The 25243-nt window shown below is 34.9% G+C and overlaps 1 protein-coding gene across 1 annotated transcript; it reads left to right on the top strand.

The window, feature by feature from the left end:
* The first annotated feature begins 66 nt into the window (after nucleotides 1–66).
* LOC139697369 (man(5)GlcNAc(2)-PP-dolichol translocation protein RFT1) lies at nucleotides 67–24449 on the top strand. The gene is made up of 9 exons (XM_071596045.1): nucleotides 67–367; nucleotides 485–687; nucleotides 851–1040; nucleotides 8592–8864; nucleotides 11956–12177; nucleotides 16257–16579; nucleotides 22106–22234; nucleotides 22316–22436; nucleotides 23551–24449. Exons 1-9 carry the CDS (start codon nucleotides 308–310, stop codon nucleotides 23704–23706), a joined length of 1677 nt encoding a protein of 558 aa, XP_071452146.1. The 5' UTR covers nucleotides 67–307; the 3' UTR covers nucleotides 23707–24449.
* Nucleotides 24450–25243: the final 794 nt, after the last annotated feature.

The following is a 25243-nucleotide window of genomic DNA, read 5'->3' as shown; positions in this document are numbered from 1 at the left end:
CTTCAACATTCAGTTACTTTTTTGTTTTCGTGTTGGCGGAGGTGAAATTTGGAATTATCTGGTTTAAGTGTCTATTTCTAGTTAATTCGTGTATGTCATCACCGGAAAATGCCTCATTTTTCTAGATGTATTCATGATTGCTCTTACATTTAATCGACATCTTCGTTTTACGGATATATTACTCGTGATGGACAATATTTCGGTTAAAGTGTACGAAAGAATTAACTTCGGTCCGCTCGATAGTTAAGAATTGGAGTTTTTCTTGTTTAAAAAAATAGTATTCAGTTTGGACAGCTATCATAATACCATGACAAAAAATTTGCTTAAGAGCAGCATAAAAAATGCAACCTTTAACATTATCTTTCAGGTTAGTTTTTTGAGAATTCAGAATATTTGTGATAAATGACGTGATCATTTCATGAGTTTGATTCGGATTACTATTCCTGACATTGTGTTGTCTCATATAAATTGTTTGTTATTCTAGATTTTTTTTCGTATTATCACGTTCATTACAAATGCAATTGTATTAAGACACATAAGTCACGATGTTGTGGGAATCATGAATGTGAGGTTACTGCTGTTGGAATCGACCCTGCTCTTTTTGTGTCGAGAGCCATTTCGTAGAGCATGCCTTTCAGATACATCTCACCACGTTTGGCCTCGTGTAATCAATCTCATTTGGATTTCGTAAGTAAAATCATGTGCATTTGAAACTGCGAAATATGCGTGGTTCCTATTTCAATTAATCGTGGTAGAGAATATGGCGAAATAATTGTGATAAGGCTTGTAGTATGACAACTCAAGGGTCTTTAATGAGATAATCATCTCAGGCGGCAACTTTTATTTTCAGGTTTCCAATCTGTTTATCACTGTCTGTGTGCTTTGGATATGTTTGGTTGTATGTACTGGAGGTGCCAGGTGATGATTATGCAAACGGATATGTGATAGGTGTTTGGGCAATCATTCTCAGTTGCCTATGTGAAATTATATGCGAACCAGTATATCTTGCTGCCCAGGCACTTTTATATGTAAGATTAAAGGTAAGAACATGAAATCAATGTGATTCGTTTTAACTGCCTAATTTATTGATAGTTATAGAATATCAAAGTATAAACTCTAATCGTTCAACTGGGTTAGACAGTAATGAGTTAAAACTCTTAATACCGACAGGTTTTGATGACAAGATAGTCATACAGCCTAACATCTAACATTATTTTTAACTATACTTAAACTTGGAAGGCATGCTATGTGACCTGGCACTTTCTAAGCTTAACCTTCGTATAAAATATATTTGAATGACTTTCCATGTTCTTTGGGTTGGCAAATAAGTGGCATGGAATTGTTCATAATGTGGTGATGTTTATTGGTTCCTAAAAGACATGTTTTGGATATTTAATTGTAATTGATAATGCCTAATTCGTTTTGATTAATGGTACAACCATATTAAAGGTCGTTAATATAGATATTACTTAATATACAAGCATGAATTCTCAAATGTGATGAAGATTGTCACAAACGAGTTCATCAATTGATTAAAGTGGGTTAGCAAGTAATGAGGTGTATACCCTATCCTAATAATCCAGGATACAGTCCAATTTCAACAGAGTAGGCAGTCAGTATATATTCGAATGTTCATATTATGAAATAAGTTGTTGGTTGAGGGCAGTCTACAATAAGTAGTATTTAGATCCGCTGAACCCCCATGGTGTAGTTATGGATGTGAAATTTTAGTTGGTAAGTTTCTGCATTAACTTTCATATGAATCAGAGCCCTAAAGAAAAATAAACTAAGTACAGTCATGATTCCATTGATTGTGAAAAAGGCAGGAATCACGGTGATATATTAGAAAGAGAGTGAGTAGCTCTTTTTTGTAATAGTAAGAATTTTTTAACATGTGGGAATGACCCCATAACTCAACATCATAATTCAAATGGCATTGAAAGAAGGTGTGGTAAATTGTTAAATGATACTCATTTGAAATGAGAAAGTTGAGCTTTCTTAACATATAAACAGCCCTACTCAGTTAATTACAGATCTGACTGATGTGGGTCACCCAGGTAAGTTTTGTATCAATATATATTCCTAGTATTTTAGCAGTTTCAATTTCCATTATTTTTCATTTAAGAATGCGTGCATTATGCTGGGTTTCTTAGTATTTAAATGTAAGTGATTAATATCAAACCATTCCTTTTCTTGTCTTGTGGCAGCGCTAGACCTTTGTATCTTCTAGATGTTGACATTTTTGTGCAAAAGTGGCATCATTGGCTTATAAAACAAACTTAGATTTCTTATTAAGGGGCAAATCATTAATAATGATGATGAAAAGTACTGATCCAATCGCAGAGCCCTGTGGGATACCACAATTTACTTTCCATTATTGAAATAGAAAGAAAGACTCGTACTTTTCCACAGATTTTACTATACGGCACGACGCGTTTCACCGACTTGCGGCATCATCAGGTACATACCTGATGATGCCGCAAGTTGGTGAAACGCGTCGTGCCGTATAATAAAATCTGTGGAAAAGTACGAGTCTTTCTTTCTGTTTCAATAATGGATATCAATTACTTCCACGAAGTGAAGCCTGAAACAATAGAACAATTTACTTTGCTTACTCTTTCTCTTCTGGTGCTGGATTCATTTGCCATGGTATGGAGGGGTAAAAATTTCCCACTTTCACTTCAACTGGCCAAATTTCATCTTTAAGAAAATGCTCTTTTAGGCTAATTGGTGCAATGAGTTTAAATTAGCTGTATATGTTACCAACTCTCATACTTTCACATTTGAAATCTCTCCCGGGAAATATTCAAAATAGATGCTTCACAGTGTCATTGGGTGTTGCATTGGACTGGACACGACCAACGTAGAAGAGAGTCATATGAGGAACTCCCACAAAGTTAACATGCTACAGTAGGCTGCTTACAACTCCCAAACACCATGTTTCATTTACGTTTGTTTCTCTTATAACCCACTATTTGGAAACCTTCCTATTCAGTAGCAGTGAATTTGGAACTCATGGTATGAAATCCTGGGTTTACACAGTTGAGGCACGAATCTGAGTTTTCACTTTTGTGGCCCAATTTTGTTTTGTCCTCGTACTTCAATACTTATTTGAAAATGATACAGCTTTCTTTGTAATAGGCTGCAAGGTAATAGTTTCAGTAGATTTGGAGAGCCCGTAACTCCATTTTCAATATCAACTATGGAACACGTCACATTAATTGTTAAGATGGCAGACGAACAATTCATAGCAATCAGAGTTTGAATGCAAATATGCTGCTACCAATAAGAAAACAATAAACAGGGGCAGTAACAGCATTTATAGGAATAAAATTATTTATCTGCAGACAGAGACATGAATTAATCCACTGTATAGCATTGATTTTTGCAAAGTAACTGGTAAAGTTTAAACTTAAATTGCAACCCATTTTCTATTTCCATAAGTATTATAGGTAATTATTTCAGGAATTTCGCACCAGGACAACAAGGGTCCTTACAAACATAGCTGAGTTATGAGCAGTTATTCTTACTCACAATTCCATTCCCATACCTATTGCATTGACTGTTCAATGTTCTCAGCAGAGTTTGCAATCCCACAGCTGACTGACAAACTAAAGCTTGATGGTCAGCAAACCTAACTGATTTTATGTATTCGCCACCACCTTTCATATTCACCTCTAGTTCTTGCCAAGCCTGTTTAACCATTTCCTCCGCATATATGATGGGGGACCCAAAAATAACAGGAATGTTGTTATAGATTCTTTAGTTCTCAATATATTTACATCAAATTTTGTTTACCTTCAAAGTATTCCCCATTGACCACAATGCACTTCTCCAAACGATGCTTCCATTGTTCGAAACATTTCTGAAATTCATTTATCGGGATGTGCTTGAGGCCTTCTAGCGATTTTTGTTTTACCTCCTTGACAGTGTCAAAACGCTCTCCTATAATGTCCCTTTAGAGTCTGGGGAACATAAAGAAATCACAGGGAGCTATATCCGGTAAGTAGGAGGGGTGGACAATCTTTTTTGTCAAAAACTGCGTCACGGAGAGGGCGCTATGAGCCGGCGTGTTGCCATGAAGAACCAGTTGCTTGTGTACCAAAGATCTGTTCTAGAATCCTTTGAATTGAACTCCATGGCACTCCAGACATCTCACAAAGTATATCAATGGTTCTGTGACAGTCTTCACAAATGAGGACATTGATTTTGTCGACGTTTATATCAGTTCTTGATGTTTAAGGGCGGTCTGAATGGGGTTGGTCTTCAATTGACAGCCAATTTCCCCAACAGGAAACAAAATTTCACTGCAGCATATTGCTCCTGATAATCCGCCATCATGTTTTTTGCCGAAATGAAAAAAGTTGTTTCACTGAAACAGCTCTCATGGATGGACCGATCCAGTCACAGCAACCCAATGAGCCATCTATAGTATACTTGGTGGATTGTCGAGTTGTGCGTATGGTGTCAGTTATGTTAGTTTCTGTTGTCCTTGTTTTTACTGTTTTTCGAAAATGGAAATTGACGAAATCACGAACCAACAAATAAGCATCAAGTTTTTTGGTGAAGTGCTGTAAAAGTTATCAAGAAATGTTGACAGTTGTTTACGGTGACAATGCTCTGAAGAAAACCTCCGTTTTCAAGTGGATTAAGAATTTGAAGATGGCGGACAAGAGGCCATGGATGATGCAAGGCAGGGATGACCTTCAGCCACCTGTGTTGACAACAGCATTGATTGTATGCGGTCGCTTTCTCTTACCGATCGTTGAAAAACTCTGAATGAAAGCTGATGAATGGAATTTAGGAAAGTCAACAATGCACATTATTTTAACCGAACATGATGGATGGTTCCTTCGCCATGACAATGCTCCTGCACATTCAGCATTGATTGATCGCCAGTTTCTGGCAAAAAATTAAAACTCCGTCTTTGATCATCCTTCTTATTGGTCAGGTCTCGCGCCCTGCAGCTTATTGCTACTCCCAAAATATAAAAATGTGATGACAGGACATCACTGGGAAGATATAAACGCAATAAAGGAAGAAACCACGAGAAAACTAAGAAGCCTAACTGCCAAGGACTGTCAAGGGTGCTTCAAACAGTGGAAAAGATGGAACAAGTGCATAACAACAAATGGAGAGTACTTCGAAAAGGACAAAATCATAGTGGATTAAATTTTGCAAAATAAAGTTTTTATGGCCTCAGTGCCCATATTTATTGGACAGTGTAATATGTTGACATCCACCCCATCAAACAGCCTAGGTTTGAATTCTCACTGTGATAGATTTTTTAATGGTATCCTGTCCCAAAACTTTGATATTTTGAAGAGATTATTTCATATTTAACCCTCCATTCATTATCTAAGATATTATAACGCCAAGTTCATGGTGCCCTTTTTCATATGTTTGTGTGCTGCCAACTCGATTTCCTGTCACCATTCTGCTTCGTAAAAATCCCATCTTCCCATAGTATCATAATGGTGCAGATACCCTGCGTAAATGGTGCAAAATTCATAAAGATTGTAGTAATAGGTACCCTATCAATTCCTTTATCTGTATGTGGAAGAAATAATTTCTCCCCTAAGATCTCTGAGAGGAAAAATAGTTAGCAGTACATATGAAAGTTTCAAAGAACACAGTTTCAAAAAGATTATAATTTTATGTTCACGCACTAATGCCTAATAAGGGCCATATTTGAGTAGAATTGGACAATGTATAGGTAGGAGTGTGTGACATCCCAGATAGCAATGCAAGGTAGATTCGAAATGGATTCCTGAAAGCTTTTTATGTTGAAAAAGATAATATCCTGCTGTATTTCAGCTTAGCTTTATTCATGAGTATAGGCTCACTTCCATATTTTCATAGCCATCCTGAATTCCCACGTGTAATCACTTTGATAATTGGAATCCTACGGGAATTATATCAATTGTCTTCAATCTCATGCGTCTGGGTTAAAATCCAGCTATATTCAAATTAGCTAAATATTCCTTTGACAAATTCCAAAGAAACTGCGGGAGATGCCGCAACAGTAACTTTTAACGGAGTCATCCGCTAATGTGCATTTCAATGCAACAATTTCAGAGTGTAAAAATCATTTGCCTTGACTGGGATTCGAACCCAGATCCCTCAATATCCGGTCGAGTGCTTTAGCCACTTAAGCTACCGAGGCGTCCTCTTAAACTCTGAAATTTTGGGGCTTTTAAAGGAACTAGATGTTGTGACGACGGATATTGAGGGATCTGGGTTCGAATCCCAGTAAAGGCGAATGATTTTTACACTCTGAAATTGTTGCATCGAAATGAACATAAGCTAAATATTGTTGGCCATATCATAGTCCTATCTATTTTAATTGGCCAATTAAATCCCATGAATTGCATTTTTAATAGGTTGTGAGATTACTTTAAAGAGGCCGGTTAGTGGGAAAAGATTTTCTTCTGTAAAAGTTTTAATATCTTCAAATTGTGTTTCTATACTTGTTTGAACATTGCTTCACTCAGAAAAAATTAAAAGATAATGTAATACTGATTGTACCAGCGGACATAGAATGCCAGTAAAATTTTATATTTTGAATAAGGGAAGATAATTAAATCAATTGCACATTATAATATGATCAAAATATTGTATTTTCATAATAATGAGCATCTCTGGTGATAACATTTTGTTTTTATGTAATAAATGAATAATTTATTCGATGATTTTTTTTATTTAGCAGATTTTAACTTTCCTCATATTTTAACAGGACTGCTATCTACAGGTCATCAATTTCACTATCCTCATATTCATTCTCATTCCTTCATACTGGGTATGCCCTATATAATGTACAATTGACCTCTTGTATATTGAATCCTGATTACCTCGTGAGAATAAATTATCATTATTATGCCAGGTGCCATTAAAGATGTTTCTCCGTTCTCAGTTCTGTAACTATATTCCTATGATTGATATCTGAATTGTTTTGACTTTTAATATTTTAATTTTTTCTCTGAATTTCTTTTGTACTAAATTGTAGGTTTTTTTTCTTAATAGGAATGGTCATGATAGAATGATTTCTTTACATATGGTGTGGTCTGTCATTTGACCGAATATTTTGTCATCCTTTTTGATCCATTTCAATGCTTGAACATTTTTTATGTCTGGTATTGTTCCGTGTTGATTAATATTTCTATGTGAGAGTTCATCTGTGCAATGGAAATAAGTTTAACTTTTGAGAGGAATCTTTTTTAAATGTCTGGTAATTCCTTTGAAAAATTAATGTTTTGTTTGATGATGTAAATAAAAGAATGCAATTATATGTTTTTATAAAGACTTGAAATATGCCAAGTGCTGTCTGTGATGCGCAATGCCTTGAAGGAGAGAGGGGCAGCATTAGATGAATAAATTATAAAAAGCAGCATTTAGTTAACAATGTTCAAGATTTTTATAATGTCAGAGTTGTATAAAAAATATAGAAATATTTCGATTAGTATTATATCAAACAAATAATGCTATGATTCCATCAAATCCAGAGGAAATTTCAGCTTAGTGAATAGCTTTATTGACATTGAAAGAAATTATCCAGTAAGAGAGACAACTTACTGTGTAATCACTTTAAATATAATAGTGAATGACAACACATCCACATTCCACATCCTAATTGAGCCAAGGACATCATCTAGCAAGCAAAATATGAGTGTATGATAAAGAACCTTTTACACTTTACCATAACCAAGTATGATTTGGAATTGTAAGAGTAAAACATTAAAATATAGTATTTGTAGAGCATGTTTGTAAATCATGAATAAGCAAATGTGCCAAAAAAGGCTCTATTTACCTTGTAAATTTATTGGAGTTCTTTTTCTAGTTTTGCGAAACAAAAGTGTATTAAACAGCTTTAATTTTGGTCAGATAATATTGTCCTTCACACCTCACTGCCCTTTCTCCTCCCTGCTCATATTAAATCCTACGGACACACGTGTATTTTAAAAAAAATTTTGGGTGTTACCCCTGCATATAACCATATAATTGAGCCATTATTCTCATGTCTTTATGATAACAGGGAGGAGACATTTGATGTTCATTGTCTTTAGGTGTTTATTTTCATGGTAAGATTTCTTATTAACGTTTTATCTCATGACTTACCTTCCCCGAAAAGTTAATTATTTGAATTAATATGTTGATATAATTTCTTTTTGTGGATAATCCTGTTTTGGGGTGGACACATCCTGAACAACAGTTGACGCTACGTACCTAACTTGTGAAAAAATACCTTATTCACGCCTTCAGCCAAAATATTGCAAACAAATTTCCAAATTCAAAGGCCTTAGTTTCCTTGGCCAGCTGCCATTAAGTTTAAAAATCAAAATGGCCTAGTCTTAACAGCATAGTATTCTATATTATATATGTAATCAGTAAGCCATGTCTTTTATATTTTTATCTCTTTTCTAATTTTTTGTGGAGAATTTTGATGCTTCTTAAGAATAGAAAGATCTTAATTGTTGGGTCTTAGTCATTTGAATAAGTATGCCAGATTATTATTTTAATTGAGACATCAAACATGTTTACACTTTTTTAAGAATATTCTTTGAATTGAAATGCATTCATTTTTCAATTTATAGGTCATGATGGATACAGTTCATGTGATGGTGAGGACTTTTATTTTTTCCTTTATGGTGCTGAAGAATCCTGAAAATGCTCTGCTAGCCTTTTCTTTAGCCCAGATGTCATCCACGCTAATCTATTGCTTGGGGTATTATGCTTTCTTTGGCTGGAAGATACATTGTCAGAATTGTAAAGCCAAGAATTCAGATAGTGTCTCCAGTTCTGTCCACAAAGATGACTTTCCTTTTGAAAATCTGCTTGACTTCTTGCCACATAAACTAGAGGAAGAGGTAGGTTTATTTTCTATAAAGCGTAGTCAAAGTTGTAAATTTATGGTTTAATATTGTGCAGTTTTGAGCTTAACTTAGTGTAAATCCATTGTTATTTAAACCCAAAATAAATTAATTTTCACAATGTTTATGTACCAAAAATCAGTTTCATCATGGAGGCGACATCATCAGGTGCTAAATGTTTCTAATCCATAATATGTACATCCTTATAGGTGAGAGAGATGGTAAAAGTGGGGAAGTGAAAGGGGAAATGGGAGGGGAAGAATGTTTGAGTGGTGTACAGGTTAAGGTAAGAATAAAGGTAGGGGATTCTTTTAGCTGGTTAACTCATGGCCGAAGGCCAGGATGGGAAGGGGTTTTCCACAAAAAGGTTAGTTTTGGAGGGTTATTAGTCCAGGACCCTGTGACCTCAAACAAAGGGGAATAATAAAATGAAATGTAAAAATCACCTGTAAGGATATATGAATATACTCTAGATTTTAAACATTTTTTTTACCTGATGATGTCACCTCAGAAACTAAAGCGGTCATTCATAAATAAACCAGCAGTTTCTTTTGTGAGTTTCAATACAATACATAAAGTTGTACAATATTTGTAGTTTTAATTTTTATTTGTGATGAATAATAGTTCTTGAAATTATTGTTCAATTTTGGGAAAGCTAATGTACATATGTATTATGTTTCATGGCTTACATTAAGGTTTTTCGTAGAAAATGGAATTGGTAACATTGTAAATATATTGAGATGATAGTTAACCCTGCTAGAATAGAACTAGATACAGAAAATCATTAATTAAATTTAATAACTAAGGGGAAGATCTTGGTGTATGCATGAAAGTGATAGATAATTCATATAAATAGACTGCATTTCCTGAATGTTCCAGTCAACCGATTGTTTAGGAATGATGGGGAGTCATTAGGGAAGGGAGTGTGTTAATTATGAGGGTAAGAAGAAACTTAGCATATCTACCAAAAGGATTTAATATTTCACAACCATGGTTTCAATGCATCACCATCAGGATGCGCATCATCGAAACCATGGTCGTGAAATATTAAATCCTCTTGGTGGAAATGTTAAGATTCTTTTAACCCTCATAATGAAGGAATTCCACAAAGTTAAACCTGAAACTGTTATGTTTATCAAGTGTGTCAAAAATAGGAAATAATGAGAATTCAACTTATTGCACACATTTGTGACTTTTTCGACTACCTCAGTGTCTCTTAGTTGACTCTGTGTCTCTTTTCCCTGCTGAGGGAAGAAAATTGCATATATACTTGGCCACCTTGCATAGGGGTAGCTGTGGTAAGCTTAGACCATCCATAACACATGGAATATGGCACAGGAAAATCTATTTTCTTGGCACAGAAACATCTATTTATTAATTAAATGAAAAAATGTTACAATATTTTACTTCATGGAGATAACTCGAAAGTGTGAAGAAATATTCCAAAAAAATTGAAACAGAAAAGATTGTTTATCTTCACCATCTCAACAACAGCTACACTGCAAGCTGTTTGTTGATTCCTAGAATGCTGGTCACACTCTGCACAAATGTGTGGCCATTTTCAACATGACTGAACCACTTTGTATTTGTAATTTTCATATGGCATCTCTTGAAGCCTACTGAATCGTATGCGTTACTTTGGCTTCGGAATCACAAAGCTCTTTGACAATACTTGAAGCAGTATCTTTTCCCTACATGATGCCATGTCAAGCAAAATGGAATTCTGATGGATGCATAGTACAGAAGCTCTCATAATGGCTAAGAAGCATCAACTGATGTGTACAGCAACGACAAAAAAATTGAGCCATACCCGTAAAGGCATCCATCGCCATTGTGGAAAGTAGTGCCATCCTACCCTCAGTACATTGTGCATGAATATTAAATGTCCATTCTTATTAGACCAGCCTCTGGTGCTTTTGGTAAAGACCAGTGATTTGGCTTTGGAGAATAATTTGTTTTAAAGGTTGAGTTTATTCTGCAACTTGGGAATGATACTAGTTCTGGTCAAAACAGAAATACAAGGTCTGTCCCAAAAGTAGGACTGAGTTTATTAAAAAATATTAATTGCCAGAATTGATACATTCACTCAAACGTTTTCCAAGTGATATCCTGGTGCGTCCACACACTGCTGCCATTGGGTTATCCACACCTCATGCCTTCTGGATGGCAGCACCCAGAATGCTGCAAAGCTCCCTCATCATGGCCTGTTGTAACACTTCCACCAAGCCCTGGTGATGTTCTTTCTGCACAGATTTGAGGCAGGGGAAGAGGAAGAAGTCTGTGGTCGGGCATTGTCAAAATTTGGATCCTCACTCACATGGTTAAGAAGCTCTTGGCAGATCCGTGAGTTTCCTTTTTTTTTGTCCAAGAGCACTCGTGGCACTAACTTCGCACACATCTTTCTCATGACTATGTTTTTTTCACAAGTCGATGCACATCACTTGTAAGGATGCCAAGTTCATCAGAAACTATGTGAACTCTTAATCTGCGATCCTGGTCCAACAAAGCCATCACTCTTGCAAGATTTTCATCACTTTTTGAGGTCGAAGGGCATCCTGAATGTCCAATGTCTTCAATATATTCTCTACCCTCTGGAAACAAGTTTTACCTCTCAAAAACACCCTATCTACCTACGACGTTATTACCATAAGCTGCCTTGAGTATGTCATGAGTCTCTCTCGCAGTTTTGCCCAGTTTTATGCAAAATTTGATGGTGTAGCACTGTTCCAATAACTGGTTTATGACAGAGTATAATGAGGTCATGTTATGGAGGTTTCGAAAATGAACGATCTGTACTCTGCAAAGACTGGGAGCCAACTGCTACCAGCCTCCAGCCTTTCCCGAGACTTACTTTCCGTCGAACCCAGCCAGTGAAGCTGCTGCCTATCTATCCGGGAAAAAATAAGTCATAATACTTTTGGGACACCTTGGTTAATGTAGCAAATTACAATGCTTAATTTCAGTATGCTTTATACCTTTAATAGTTGTATTTAAATGACAGAATACAGTTATGACTGAATAAAACATCTTGTATTGCAGTGGAGACCAACATTTTTACCACAACCAAATTTTTCTTCATCAAAAACAGCCTCAGGTGGATAAGCACTTGAAAGAATTGGCCTGGAGTTTTAGCAAGCAAGGAATCTGGAAGCAGCTTTTGACTGAAGGGGAGCGATACCTTGCAACGGTGGTTTCTCTCTTGCCTTTTTCTCATCAAGGAGCTTTGGATGTGGTGTCATCTCTGGCTGCTTTACCAGCCCGGCTAATACTCCGACCGCTTGAGGATGCCGCTTATTTCTACTTCTCACAGGTTAGAAAATTGGGCACTCCTTTATTCATCCTTGTCTTAACCAGCACATCACAAAAGCTGAATGAAAGATACATTTATTTTTTAATCAACTGGAAACAAAACTGGGATATGGTAATGAGCATAGTATGCACAATTAGAGCTCAGTTTAACGAGCAGGGTAGTAGTTGACCGTAAACCATATTATAGTCTTGTCAATCATCGTTCATCCTCTTTCTCCCTAGATGAATCTGCCTGAGGCTCCAACCGTTCCCTATTATCATCTGATGTCAATGGGAATGCTATTCAATGCTGTTTCAGTAATTTTATTGCATAAATTGAAGAATACAAGTGTTTTCTCATCATAAATCCCTCAGGAATATTTATGCAACATTACTATATTTGCCTCAAGAATTACTATAGTTGTTAAGATGGAACTGAATCCTTTTACTATTAAGTAAATGTAATGTATTCATCATTTTAGGTTATTACAGTAGGTATTAATTATCTTATCTGTGGTAAATGAGTGAAAGGTGCTGGCAAATACATAATTGAAAATGACATAAGTGGATATTTATAAATTATGTGCTCTTATGGCTGTATTTTCTGGGGTGCATAATATGCCTTGCATGTGTCCATTAGCAAAGTGTGTATTTGGTTTTATTTCTTTTTCAATTAATTATTCTAATCATTCATTCCATTCACTGTCCATAAAATTTTGTATGGTTAAATTTACTGCCAGTTAATTAGGTATCTGCAGTTTTTAATTTTAACCTTTATGCAGGATACACAACAAATAAAGTTTAATATGAAAATAATATCATCAATTGCAAAAGTTATGCCGATTCTGATTTCTACGCTCTTGAGTCATGTGGTGGGTATTTTAAATGATTTATCATAGATTACTGTTTGTGCACAAAGCTGATTTAATTTGGAAAAACAACCCCACTCATTTAGATTAACATCCTCACTAAGTACAATTATAAGCTCAGAGTGCTCTCCCAAAGCAGATCTGTAATAATCTGGAGAAATGGAATAGAAGAGGAGGAAGCTCAAGTAAAGGGAGTCCTCTGATTTTCACTGACAGTGGCTAATAGCCTACTTATGAGAGCTCTCAGTAGTCCCGGGAGCCTAATCATCCCTCCTTACCACATCCCTTTCACCTCCAGCATAAATGACCAATCAAGGTTACCGACCTCCGCATCTCCCAATTACTCAACACAGATAACTTCTCTGTGTGCCACCATACAATGATTCACATTTCGACAATCAGCAATTAGTGAATGTTTTTGAAGTAGTTTTTACAGCTAAATTACATAAATTTAAAAATCTTTTTTGAAGGAAAAAAAATATTGTAGGTTGAAGAAGCTTACACAGTACCTCCTTTGGGTCACAATAACACAGTGCAACATTATAGAGGACTCATTTATAGTGCAATTGTATGATTATCAGTTATGTCAGTAAATTACTTGATTGTGGAAGGAAAAACTTTTCCACTGAATTAACCCTTGCACTGCTGTGAAGGTCCCTTTTCATCCTCACTGTGGTGTGCTGAGGATGAACTTTTCTCTTTTTCATTTTTCCAGACTCACGCTTCTTTCCCTAGAAATAAGCATGTTATGCTGTGTTATTTTCCGTTTGTTAGTCATAATTTTCCCCTGTACTCTCTTGAGGTATGAATCTTATTCACAGAGGCCACAATCTTTCATACTAAACCCTAAGGAAAAAAACTTGCAACTTTGCTAATTCTACGTAATTTACTATTCATATCGGATTAACCCTGGTGAAAAACCTCCTATGAGGAATTTTGTAGAAGAAGTAGTAAGGCAACTCTTAGAAAAATATGGTGTCAGGGAAAAACGCGGATCATGTGACCGGACGGGTTTGAATTATGTAGAAAATAATCCCTAAAGGCCAAGTACATGACATTTCAAGAAGCTGCAGGAGATGTAGCGACAGTAAATTTTAACGGAGTCATCTGCTAATTTGCATTGAAATACATGACATTTCATTGAAAGAATTCCAGGAATAGAAAGGAAAATCCCAAGACCATGCTTTTTGTGTATAAACAGTAAGCATAGGAAAAGTATACAAAAATGTATAAGATACTGGTGTTGTGAGTGTGACAAGGCATTTATTGTGTTTTGATGAATAATATCACTATCACTATGACTATCATACTTTGAAATTTTTTAAAAATTATGCTAGCCTAAATGAATTAATAAAACTTTACCATTTAATAAACAGTGAATATAGATTATTTTTAAATTATTTCCATTAGTTTTAAATCAGAAATAATAATGCTTATTGATACATGATACCCTCCCTCTTTGCCGCAAGTGAGGAGTACATTTCCTGAGTGTGAGCCGCAGCGAAAGGGTCTTCAGCCAATAAAAAATGTCATTAGCCAATAACATTGAAACAAGAGTAGGAGAAATCTTGGTGTGTAATAGGGTGGGGAATGCTTCATGATGTCGCCAATGGGCAGTCCACCCATCAGATAAAGAGGTTTGTAGGGAAAACTTGAATTAACACAACTCATATTTACATGAGCCACAAAATTATGTTATATATTTAATGGGCCAATTTGGTCTCATTTAAATCAGTGCAGTGATAGCCTCAAATAGCCATTCATAAACCTTGAATTTATATAAAATGTTACTTTTTACATGTATGACAATCCTATTGTGTATTTTTCTAATTGTAATACCTTTTGAGTATTTGCTTATAAAATGCACATTGGTCCATAACAATTTGTTTTGGCTAACAAATAGGTATAGAAGTATGGTAGTCAGCAAGCATGTATGTGTCTCTGACTACACAAATGTGGGTAGCACTGAAGTGACATTATTTAGTGATTTACCAAAAATCAGTGGCATAAAATGAACCAATTTCAAAGTACTGAGATGAAGAACTGAGGAGTGGACTACCATTAATGTCTACAAACGATGCTCATGACAACATTGTGAATGATTTATTGTGAGGAAACCATAGATTAACTTCAGGAGGATTCCCAATGAAGTTGACAATAGTGTTGGATCGCGTTTCACCATTTACGCAGAAACTTTGGGCATGCAGCTTGTCACGTCCAAATTTGTACCATGAGTGTTAATGGATGAACAGAGGTTAAAAGTCTTGTTATCAGCCAAGAACTGCTCGATTGTTCAAACAATGACCAAAACTTCTTAAAAATAATTGTCACAGGTGATGAAACCTGGGTTGTTGGTTATGATGTAGAAACCAAACCCCAGCCTTCACAGTGAAAGGGGCTATCTTCCCGACCCAAAAACCTCCAATGTCATGATTCAACGTGAAGGTGATGTTGATCGTTTTCTTTGATTGGGAAGGGATTATTCATTATGAATATGTTCCTCAAGGATAAGCAGTGAATGGGCAGCACTGTATATAGGTTATGAAAAGGTTAAGATGCACCATGTTGTGGAAGAGACCACAAATCTGGGAAAACAAGTCTTGGTACTTTCGTCAGGACAACACACCAGCGCACTCATCATTTATTGTTACTGAGTTTTTGGCCAAAAACAGTGCACCGGTGTTCCCCCAGCACCCTTACTCTCCAGATTTTGATCCAACGGACTTTTTCCTACTTATTGAGTTGAAATCAACTTTGAAAAGAAGCCGATTTGAAGCTATTGAAGACATGCTACAAAATTGTACCGCTGACTTAAAGGCTATCCCTATTAGGGTAACTAATGAAATTAAGTATTTATTCAAACAATCTCATCTTGTTTTGAACAGTCCTTGTATTTGTTCTTGTCTGCTGTGTTCCATATTAATGTCTTATTATTGCATGCAATAAGAGAAAAATATAATATTGTTATCCATAATATAGCATTAATTGACTGGGCATACCTAATCTTGATTCTCATATTCTGTAGTACGTTTGACTTGTCAGGGAGTGAGGGTTCGAGGACTTCCTGCCTATCTCAGTAGAGTGTGGGTTTTGCATTTCTGGGTTTTGAATATAATCTGAATCCAAAATTGTGCCTCTTTTACATAATATTCCCTTCGGTATTATGGCTTAAAATTTGGAAATGTTCTTCATTTTGTGTGAAAAATATAATCATTGCAAAGTATTGTTTTAGGTTGTCAAGAGGGGAGCAGATGCCAGAAGAAGGTCACAGCTGGAGAGAGACTGGACAGTTGCAGAGGAGGAAGCTGCACGAGAAGCAGCAGAAGTCTTATCTTTGCTGCTGACTCTGACCTCTTCAATGGGACTGCTGGCCCTGGCTCTAGGCCCCCCAAATGCCTCACTCGTCCTCTATGTTTATGGAGGGAAAAGCCTCTCTGAGTCAGAGCTTGCCCCAAGCCTTCTGCGTGCTCACTGCTTGTACCTGCCCTTATTAGCAATAAATGGGGTATCTGAAGCCTTTTCATTTGCTGCAATGAGTCCTCCACAAATTGATGAGTATGTCCTCTCCTATGCACCATCTCTTTGATATTGTTGAATGAATCCAGAGGTGGGGAAGGAAACTGTAAAGCTTAACTAGTTAAATTCAATCTAATTTATTTCACAAATTGATGAGTGTGTCCTCTCCTATTCACCATCTCTTTGATATTGTTAGATCAATCAAGAGGTGGGGAAGGAAATTGTAAAGCTTAAATAGTCAAACTCAATCTAATTTATTTTTAATGGAGTAAGTTAAAACTTTAAGCCAAATACAATGAATTTAATTCAATTCAAAATTGACTATAAAATTAATAATTACTTAATTGAATTAATCCTCAATTTAATACAAATTTTAATCCCATGGGAAATCATGTCAAAAAATGTGTCCACTTTCAATGGAAAAAATGATTTGGCAACTTCTTTTGGTTAATCTGGCACTGTGCATCATAATATCTAGGGACATATCTTTAATGGCAGGTGACTGTTGTCTCTATCTTGCAAATACTTAATTAGAAAAGTGAAGGTGTGGGAAACAGCAACTGAGGGTAGACTTTCACAGGAGCTATTATACAAGCCTTAAATTGTTACAGCAAAATCACTGGTACTAAAAGAGACCAACCAGCAACCAAAAAATACATATGATAGACAGTATTCAAATCCAGTAATTGTTTTTATCTGAAATATGACTTCACCTTAGAATCTCCTTGTGCTATTAGGGGTGCAACTAATGTTGGGAATATGGAATTGAAAGTCGTAAGATTTATCCATGAAATCTATGAGAATGATTTGGCTCTCCCAAGTCATATATGATCTGTAATAAAGCAATATGGCTCATGTATCTACTTAGGTTTTCAGCCTGGTAAGAAACTCTATTTGTGCTGATGTTTCGATGTCTAACTGGGGTTGTCAGATTGTTCAAACTCAAAGTCACAGGAAGAGTTTGATTGTTGTTTAAGTCACTCACAATTGCAATTATTCATGACCCTTTTTACTAACGTTAGATTTGAATGACATAGATTTTGTGACATGGTTTAGGTTGAACAAATTAGAATGTGTAATAAATCAGATAAGTAGCACTCGGTCCAGGACATACATATACTTTGCTTTAAAGTATATGAATGTCCTGATAATCTGGTGTCATGTGATTTAGTAGAATGAATGGATGGATATGAATATAAATATACTTAAAATACCAAGTACAGGGAAAACTTGAACATAAACCATCTCATCATCCTCATACAAATCACTGAGGCCAATAGAAGCCCAATCATTACTTTAGTCTATGGCTATGCATCCATATGTCTTTGCTCCCATTAATTCATGTGTATATAAAAACAAATCATTACTTTCTTGACCTTTCCCCAAAGCAATATTTCTATGACAAAACTGAACATTTTCCCCGCATGAATAATCATTATAATTACTTTTAATTTGGGACAATCATTTTTCCGGTTTCCCCAACTGAGTGCCTAGCTATTTAATTTGGTTTCTGAGGCAATAATAAGTAATTCAGCTGAAGTTTTGTTCTTTATTGGCTTGTAAGGCCAGGAAAAAAGGGAAACTCGTGGTGTTTGACTCTGTCCCTCCAACTCTTCCACATACAATCCACCATAACATATCTCCCTCCCCGAAATATGATGGCATGATTATATGAGCATGAATGAAAATACTAGGGAAGATCAATGAGGTTATTCCTTCTAGCAATATCACTTTTAGATTTATGTAATTGAATGTAGTGCTATATGAGGGTATTGCATAGATCACTGTAGTAATCCTGGTTGGTGGGTTTTTAAATTATGAGCTCTACTGTGGGTTGTATGGTACACATGGCCAACATAGTTACATTCCCATGTTATTAAATTATTCCCATGTTCAGAGTTTTGGATAAGTTATCCGCTAATTTACATGTGAATCAAGTTTCGTTTAAGGTGAAATGGTAATGATTTCTTATCTGATTGATCTATGTACTTGCATATGTAACTAATAACACTCAGACTCACTTTCTATTAAACTGACAACTCAAGAGTCTTATTTGCTTGTAACAGCACTGGGGAAACAAATGAGATCTTCTCAGAGCATTATTATTGTAATTGTTGGTCCACCATTTTTGTTAGTTTACTGAATATTTTAGGTTACAAAAACTATTGTGAATGTGTCATTTCAATATCAGTACATGCAAACCCTTAGTTTTTCCTCAAAATTCAATACACACAATAATTTTTTATTCAGTAATTCTGCTATAAAGGTGTGGCACTTTTATTTTCCTACTCCACATCACATTTCTCTGAACATGATTGATTTAATAAGAATATTATTATATTTCTCTGCCAATAAGATGCACATTTTTCAATTCAAAATGGGCAGTAAAACCAACCTGTGTATTATGGGCTGGGGATACTAGGGTATAATTTCAACCTACAAGCGTGAGGAATTTCACCGGGAAAATACTGTCTAGAATTTTTTCTTGCGCCAGGCATAGAAAATGGATGTCATTATTACAAATGTTGACAATATCACTGTTTTGAGTCAGTAGTAAGCAGCAAGAGTTTTAAAATTTTGTTGAAAGTACTTCCTCAATAAATTCCCACGGAAAGAAGGCAGTTGAAAGGCATATTGGCAAAGTGATAATGAATTTTCAGGATTCTGTGATGAATAAACGTTGATAAATGTGTAGCTGCTAATTTTATTTAGAACACTGCAAGCCACCACTAAAGTGTGTGGCAAAGATTGATGAAAAACCAGACTAACATTATTTTATTCTGATCTCTTATCATTCTAGGGAAAAAATGACTTCTTAAATCAATCCATTCTGTACTTAAATCTCTTGAATTTTATTGGCATGATCTCTCATACCATAATGCAATGGGGCTAATAAAACATTTGAAAAAGACATGCTAAAAGAAATCCTTCCAATTGATGCAAGATATTTAATCTGTAATTTAGCCTTCACTGCTTGAGTGATTCCCAACCTACATCCTCTAATAGTTTTGATAAGGTACTCAATTTGTCATAGCAATGTTTCAGAAATCTAGCTCCTCTATGCTGTATAAGATTCAATTCGGCAACTATTTCATCTTCATTAGGATCCCATATACCAGCAGGATATTCTAGATGAGGTCGAACCTGTGAAAAAAACACATCTCTTTGACCATTTCATCACATTTCCCCAAAATTCTTCAAATAAATCCTAATTTTTTGTTGGCTTGTCAACATATTCCCCATATGTGTTTCACCCAGGAGAGATAGTGAGTGAGGGTAACGCCTAGGTATTTAATTGAGTCTAAACAATCCATTTTGGCATTCCCAATGCAGTAGGCATTTGGGTGGGCATTGCTCTTTTTCCAAAAATTTATGACTACACTCTTTGTTAAGTTTTATTCTAATTGCCTAGTGTCACAGTGCGTTGTATAGAATTTAGGTCATCTGATAAAGCAGCTGTGTCCTCAGGATTATGGATATCTGAGTAAACCACTACATAATCGGCAAATAAATATATCTAACCGGTGACGGCAGAGTCAATGTCATTAACATAAAATAGGAATGAAAGCGGTCCTATAACACTTTCCGTGGGAACACCTGAAGTAACTTCTACTGAATAAGAGCGAGCACACCATCTACTCTTTATACCTGATCATTCAAAAAGTCATTAATCCAGCCCAGGATACTTTTATCTACACTATATGCTTCTAGTTTTTTGAGTAGTGTTTCTATGTGGTACTTTGTCAAAAGCCTTTTTAAAATCTAGGAAAACCATGTGTACTGGAACATTGCTCTCTCCTGAAATAAATCTATCATGAACAAAGAGTGCAAGTTGTGTCTTGCAATTATTTTATGTAGCAATTCAATTTTCTGCATATCAATTGTTAAGCATCAAAGTAATGTGATCTTTTCGGTCTGATGAATATATTTTTCATAAATTTGGAACAAAAAAATCAGGGTGCATCTTTTGCACTGGGTGTGTCTTATGGGCTGGGGAAATATGACAATACGGTGAAACCCCATATTTGCTTTATTGGAATTCTCATTTTCCAGCAATGTACAGCATTATAATCACATCCTAAATAATTTCCTACTTTTCCAACTTATATGGAACCCTGTATTTACATGAATTCATTGTCAATTTTCCTGCTATATGCATCACTATGCACTGTATTAAAAAATTTCACATTTCTATAGAAATTGCATTTAGGCAGGAATAATACACGATTACTCATGTACATCAGTATTAATAAAAAAGTTTTTTACTTTGTATCATATGTATTTGCCTAAAAAAGATGGGAGAAAGCAGTAATCTGAATGATTTTAGCGGATAATTTTATTACGTTTGGGCGTACAGAAGGCCACTAGTGATGGGGATGTGAATTACTTAAACTCATAAAGTCTGCCTAGAAAAGATTTTTTCTATGAAATGAATAAATTGTAAGATTAGGAGTTAGTTACGTAATTTATGCATTATAAGAACTCCTGAGAGACTTAATATCTTTTGTAAGTTGAAATCACAAGGAATAAAAATTGCGATAACCCAAACATGTTTAATCGAGAAAATGCAGGAACTGGTGACCGACACAGGTATCATTTGTACTGCCTCAATGCTACAGATATAACATTAATGTGCTCTGAATATCTTAAAGTATTGCAACTTGATTTATCATATCAAAACTATGCAGATTCAAAAATAATTTTATTTTCATCAAACAATTTTTAGATAGGACAACTGTTTCCACTAGTCGCCTGGCAAGTTAGCTCAGATTCAGAGATCTAACTGCTTTGGGAAGGCAGGATTTTATGTTGATTTTAAAGCATAATGATTGAAATCCCACGTGAAGTTATTCGTGATAATGATAATATGGGCAATGACTCCATTAATTAAGCATGTAAAAGTGAATTTTTTCCTTTTCCTGCTCTTTGAATTTTCTCGCATTTTACCCTTTTTTCTGGGATCCCTAGAAAGGGCAAATAATAGGTTATACTGTATATTTTTTTATTCCTGAAATATATTGTAATGTACAAATATAGGACATTTACCAAATACTTTCCAAGCATTTGCTAAAATATTAACTATTGAAATATATATTGTAATTGTAAAGGGAATATGTAGTGAAATCCTGAAATTCTTATTTAAATCCTAATGCATTAAGGAAATCATTCAAGTATGCACTTCTTCACCTTGGAAAAGATTATTTTTTATCCAATCACCCAAGATCATTTATATCACCCAAAAGTTGTGGGAGCACATCATGAGTCTACCCAAACTGTTTGACACGTACGTACAGTCTCCATCACCCTATTGCCTATCAAAATGCTTTGAATCCATATTTCCTACCTCCTTTTGATTTCTCCCAACCATTCTCTCTGCTCCCCCATCATACCTTGCACTTTCTTGTTTGATTTCCTTTATGTCCATCTCACCCTTTCAATCCTTCTCGTTTTGAAAGCCTCAAATATATGCCTATCATCTTGCATCAATGGCCATGTTTCCATTCTATCTACTCCATAAAATCTTGCTCCATATCGAAGTTCTTAATGTAAACTTTTTAATTTCAGGTATAATCATGTTATGGCCTTAATGTCTGCTGTGTTCTTGGGAGTTTCCTATGGTCTCACTTATTACCTTGGTGCTGTTGGTTTAGTGTTTGCCAATTGTGGCAACATGCTGGCTCGAATAACACACAGGTATATAGAACATTTTACCCATGATTACATTAGTATATCAGTGCCGTTGAGGTATTTTTTGAGTGAGTCTTTTTCTTGCAGCATAGTCTTCATACAGTCCCGCTATTCAAGCAGTAAAATGAATCCTCTTGGTAGCCTAATTCCAAGAAGAAAATTCCTTACATCTTTGGTGGTATCATCATTTCTCTGTTTTATGTCCGAGGTGAGTAATTTACAGACCTTAATCCCGCAGTTTTTTTATATTTTAATGGTTTTTGTAATAATTAATTAGATGAAGAGTCATTGTTGGCTGTTAATTAAGATTTTTTTTCTTTTACTGAATCAAAAACTGGTAAATTTAAGATTAAAACCTTCTTTCTGGAAATCTCATTGAACTCATTTCATTGATCTCTTCAAATGAATTGAACATCCATTAATACAGAAATTATTGGGGCTTGTTAATGTAAATGTTTGTATACATACACAGGAAACAGGTAAAAGGACATTCACATTTCAGAAAGTTTAAGCTTTAGGCCTTCTCTGAGCCCTTCCTCAGTCACTCCGCCCGAAACCTTTCATTATGAGGGTAAAAAGAAACTTTACACTTCCACAATAAAGATTTATTATTTCACGACCATGGTTTTGATGGTGCGCAGCATCGAAACCAGGGTCGTGAAATAATAAATCTTTATTGTGGAAGTGTAAAGTTTCTTTTTACCCTCTCATAATGAAGGAATTCCACAAAGTTAAACCTTAAACTATTTTGTTTACCAAACTTTCAGTCTGATCTAATTTATCTATTTTATTTTGTGATCTATTGTGTATTCCAAATGTTATTTAATATATGTAGACATGAAGAATAATTTTCTACATTCCAGTTGGCCCACCTTCAATATAAAAGTATTATATTGTGATTTAGTCAGTTATTTACGTAAGAAGGTTAAATATTCTTGCATGGGGATTTATTTTAATTTTGTAGTTGCTAATCTGATGTATATCTGATGTATCCGATGTGACTTCTGTGAAGTAAGAGAATTTCCCAGGATAAGTTAAGTTGCTGTGGCCATGATTTGCAAACCTAAATGAAGCCGATGTACAGCGGTTTGGATTTCTCTTGCCTATGTTTTGGAGATTTGGTGACATGTAATGAGCTAACTTGGAAATTTGTGGAAGAAGGGATTGTTAGAAATGCCCATTCACAGTTAGAAGATTATTTTCTACATGAACAGAAAGTATATGGTGGCATTCTTCTAAATAATTAATGAATATTCGTAATTGTTAAAATGTGTTATTAATGTAAAAATGTGTGTACTAAATAGTTTTTATTTTGATTTCAGAGACACCTATATGGGGTAAATAAAATTGGTCATTTTGCGGTTAGTTTATGCTGCCTACTCATATCATTGCTAACTTTATTGTTGGAACAGCGCCATTTGTTGATGTTTGCTGTTAATAAGTGGAGAGAACACAAAGACAAAAGTAAATTACATTGATCATAAGGATTTTTAGTTGTTGAAATTGTTTTATTTATACTGTTTTGAAATCATTTATTTATGATTGTTAGGTGTAATTTATGATAAATATGAAAAAAAATTGTTTTTTAAAATGTTTTATTGAATTGATTATTTAGCTTTAGTGTAAAAAAAAATTTAAATCCACCTAATGTTACTGGAAGGTTCTTGTGGCCTGAATTAACATGCCATGAATTACAGTGTATAATAAGTCAAGATTAAAGTCCCATAATAACCAAGCTTTACTTATGTGTATACTGAGTGCACAAACGTTAACAGTGAAGTTAGGAAGTAATACAACATTTTCTTTAAAAGGGTTAAAATTGCCACAAAACATGGAAGTTCAGTTAAATTATTATGGAGTGATGCACCATAATTCAAAAACCCTTAGGGACTTACGAAGCAGATTTAACAGGAGGTAAAACTTAGCAGTATATTTTCAGAGGTATTGTTCATGCAGTGAATGTTGCTGCTAGGTTTTAGAAATGTATTTAATTTGTAAGCCTCAAATGTTGTCGATTTCAAGAAAGAATTGTTCATAAATTTTAATATGGTATATTTCATAATCACTTGGTTACTGCACATGCATAGTTGATGCAAACATAGCATATTAACTATGGAATGATCGGTTAAAAATGATGTAAATGCACAGGAAAAACTTAGTGATCCCACTTGATTTTTTGGAGTACCCAAGCTTAGACTTAAGAAGACATTACATTTGAAGTATTTCATACTAAGTATGCATGCAGCGCATATTTTTACATGTATTTAATTGTTAAAGTTATTAAATCATAAGTTTGTTTTCCAGATAATGATTTAATACTTTTCTTCCTGAAGTTTCAAAGAATTATGTGAGAATCTCATAAGTGCATTGCAAAAATAGCTAGTTTGACTGCATTAACTTTTTAATTAACTCTGTAAAGAGAGAATATTTATTCATTTTTAACTTTAGTTCTATTTTTGAAGTTCTTTTCCCATACCTTTAAGTTGTTGAGTCCATATTATTCATAAACGAAATGCATTATTGAAATAACTTTCCTGATGGCATTGAAAAGCTTGGATTTACCATCAGGCCAACATATGCAACATTTGTGAAAAGTATTTAGCTCCTTCTTTTGCCCTGTATGGCATCAAGGGATGCATGGCAAGTTTGCAGGTCCAAGTTCCTTAGATGTTACTTTAATTTTATGAATGCTTCACCTTTTGATTTTTTTGAAAGGCAATAATTTTGTCCCTTGCCAACAATATGGTGCAGACTTTCATTTGTAATCACACTTTTTGTCATGCGTGCATGTCTCAAAGACCTTTTTCATACAGTCAGAAGTTTTGTTTGTGGTCATAACACTATATTATCTCTTTGACAACATTTCATTGGATTTCTGCAATTTTTTTGATAACTCATGGTTATTTCAGTTATCCTTTTCCCAGGAATGGTTTGTATACATATATTGCCTTTGTCTAAATTCTCTGAAGCTTCACTGTAACTTTATTTCCTGCCTCATAAAATGGTTACTTTTTA

Source organism: Hetaerina americana, unplaced genomic scaffold, assembly GCF_022747635.1.
Source record: "Hetaerina americana unplaced genomic scaffold, ioHetAmer1.1.p SCAF_74, whole genome shotgun sequence".
In the NCBI taxonomy this organism is placed as follows: domain Eukaryota; kingdom Metazoa; phylum Arthropoda; class Insecta; order Odonata; family Calopterygidae; genus Hetaerina; species Hetaerina americana.
Note: the sequence above shows the minus strand (reverse complement) of the source record. Positions and strands in the feature narration are given on the sequence as shown.

Bases quoted from the DNA above. Each gene is read 5' to 3' on its own strand.
- LOC139697369 (XM_071596045.1), top strand. From the start codon at position 308: ATGACAAAAAATTTGCTTAAGAGCAGCATAAAAAATGCAACCTTTAAC. The intron at 688-850 runs GTAAGTAAAATC...TTTTATTTTCAG, and splicing joins ATCAATCTCATTTGGATTTC to GTTTCCAATCTGTTTATCAC. The intron at 8,865-11,955 runs GTAGGTTTATTT...CATCAAAAACAG, and splicing joins CACATAAACTAGAGGAAGAG to CCTCAGGTGGATAAGCACTT.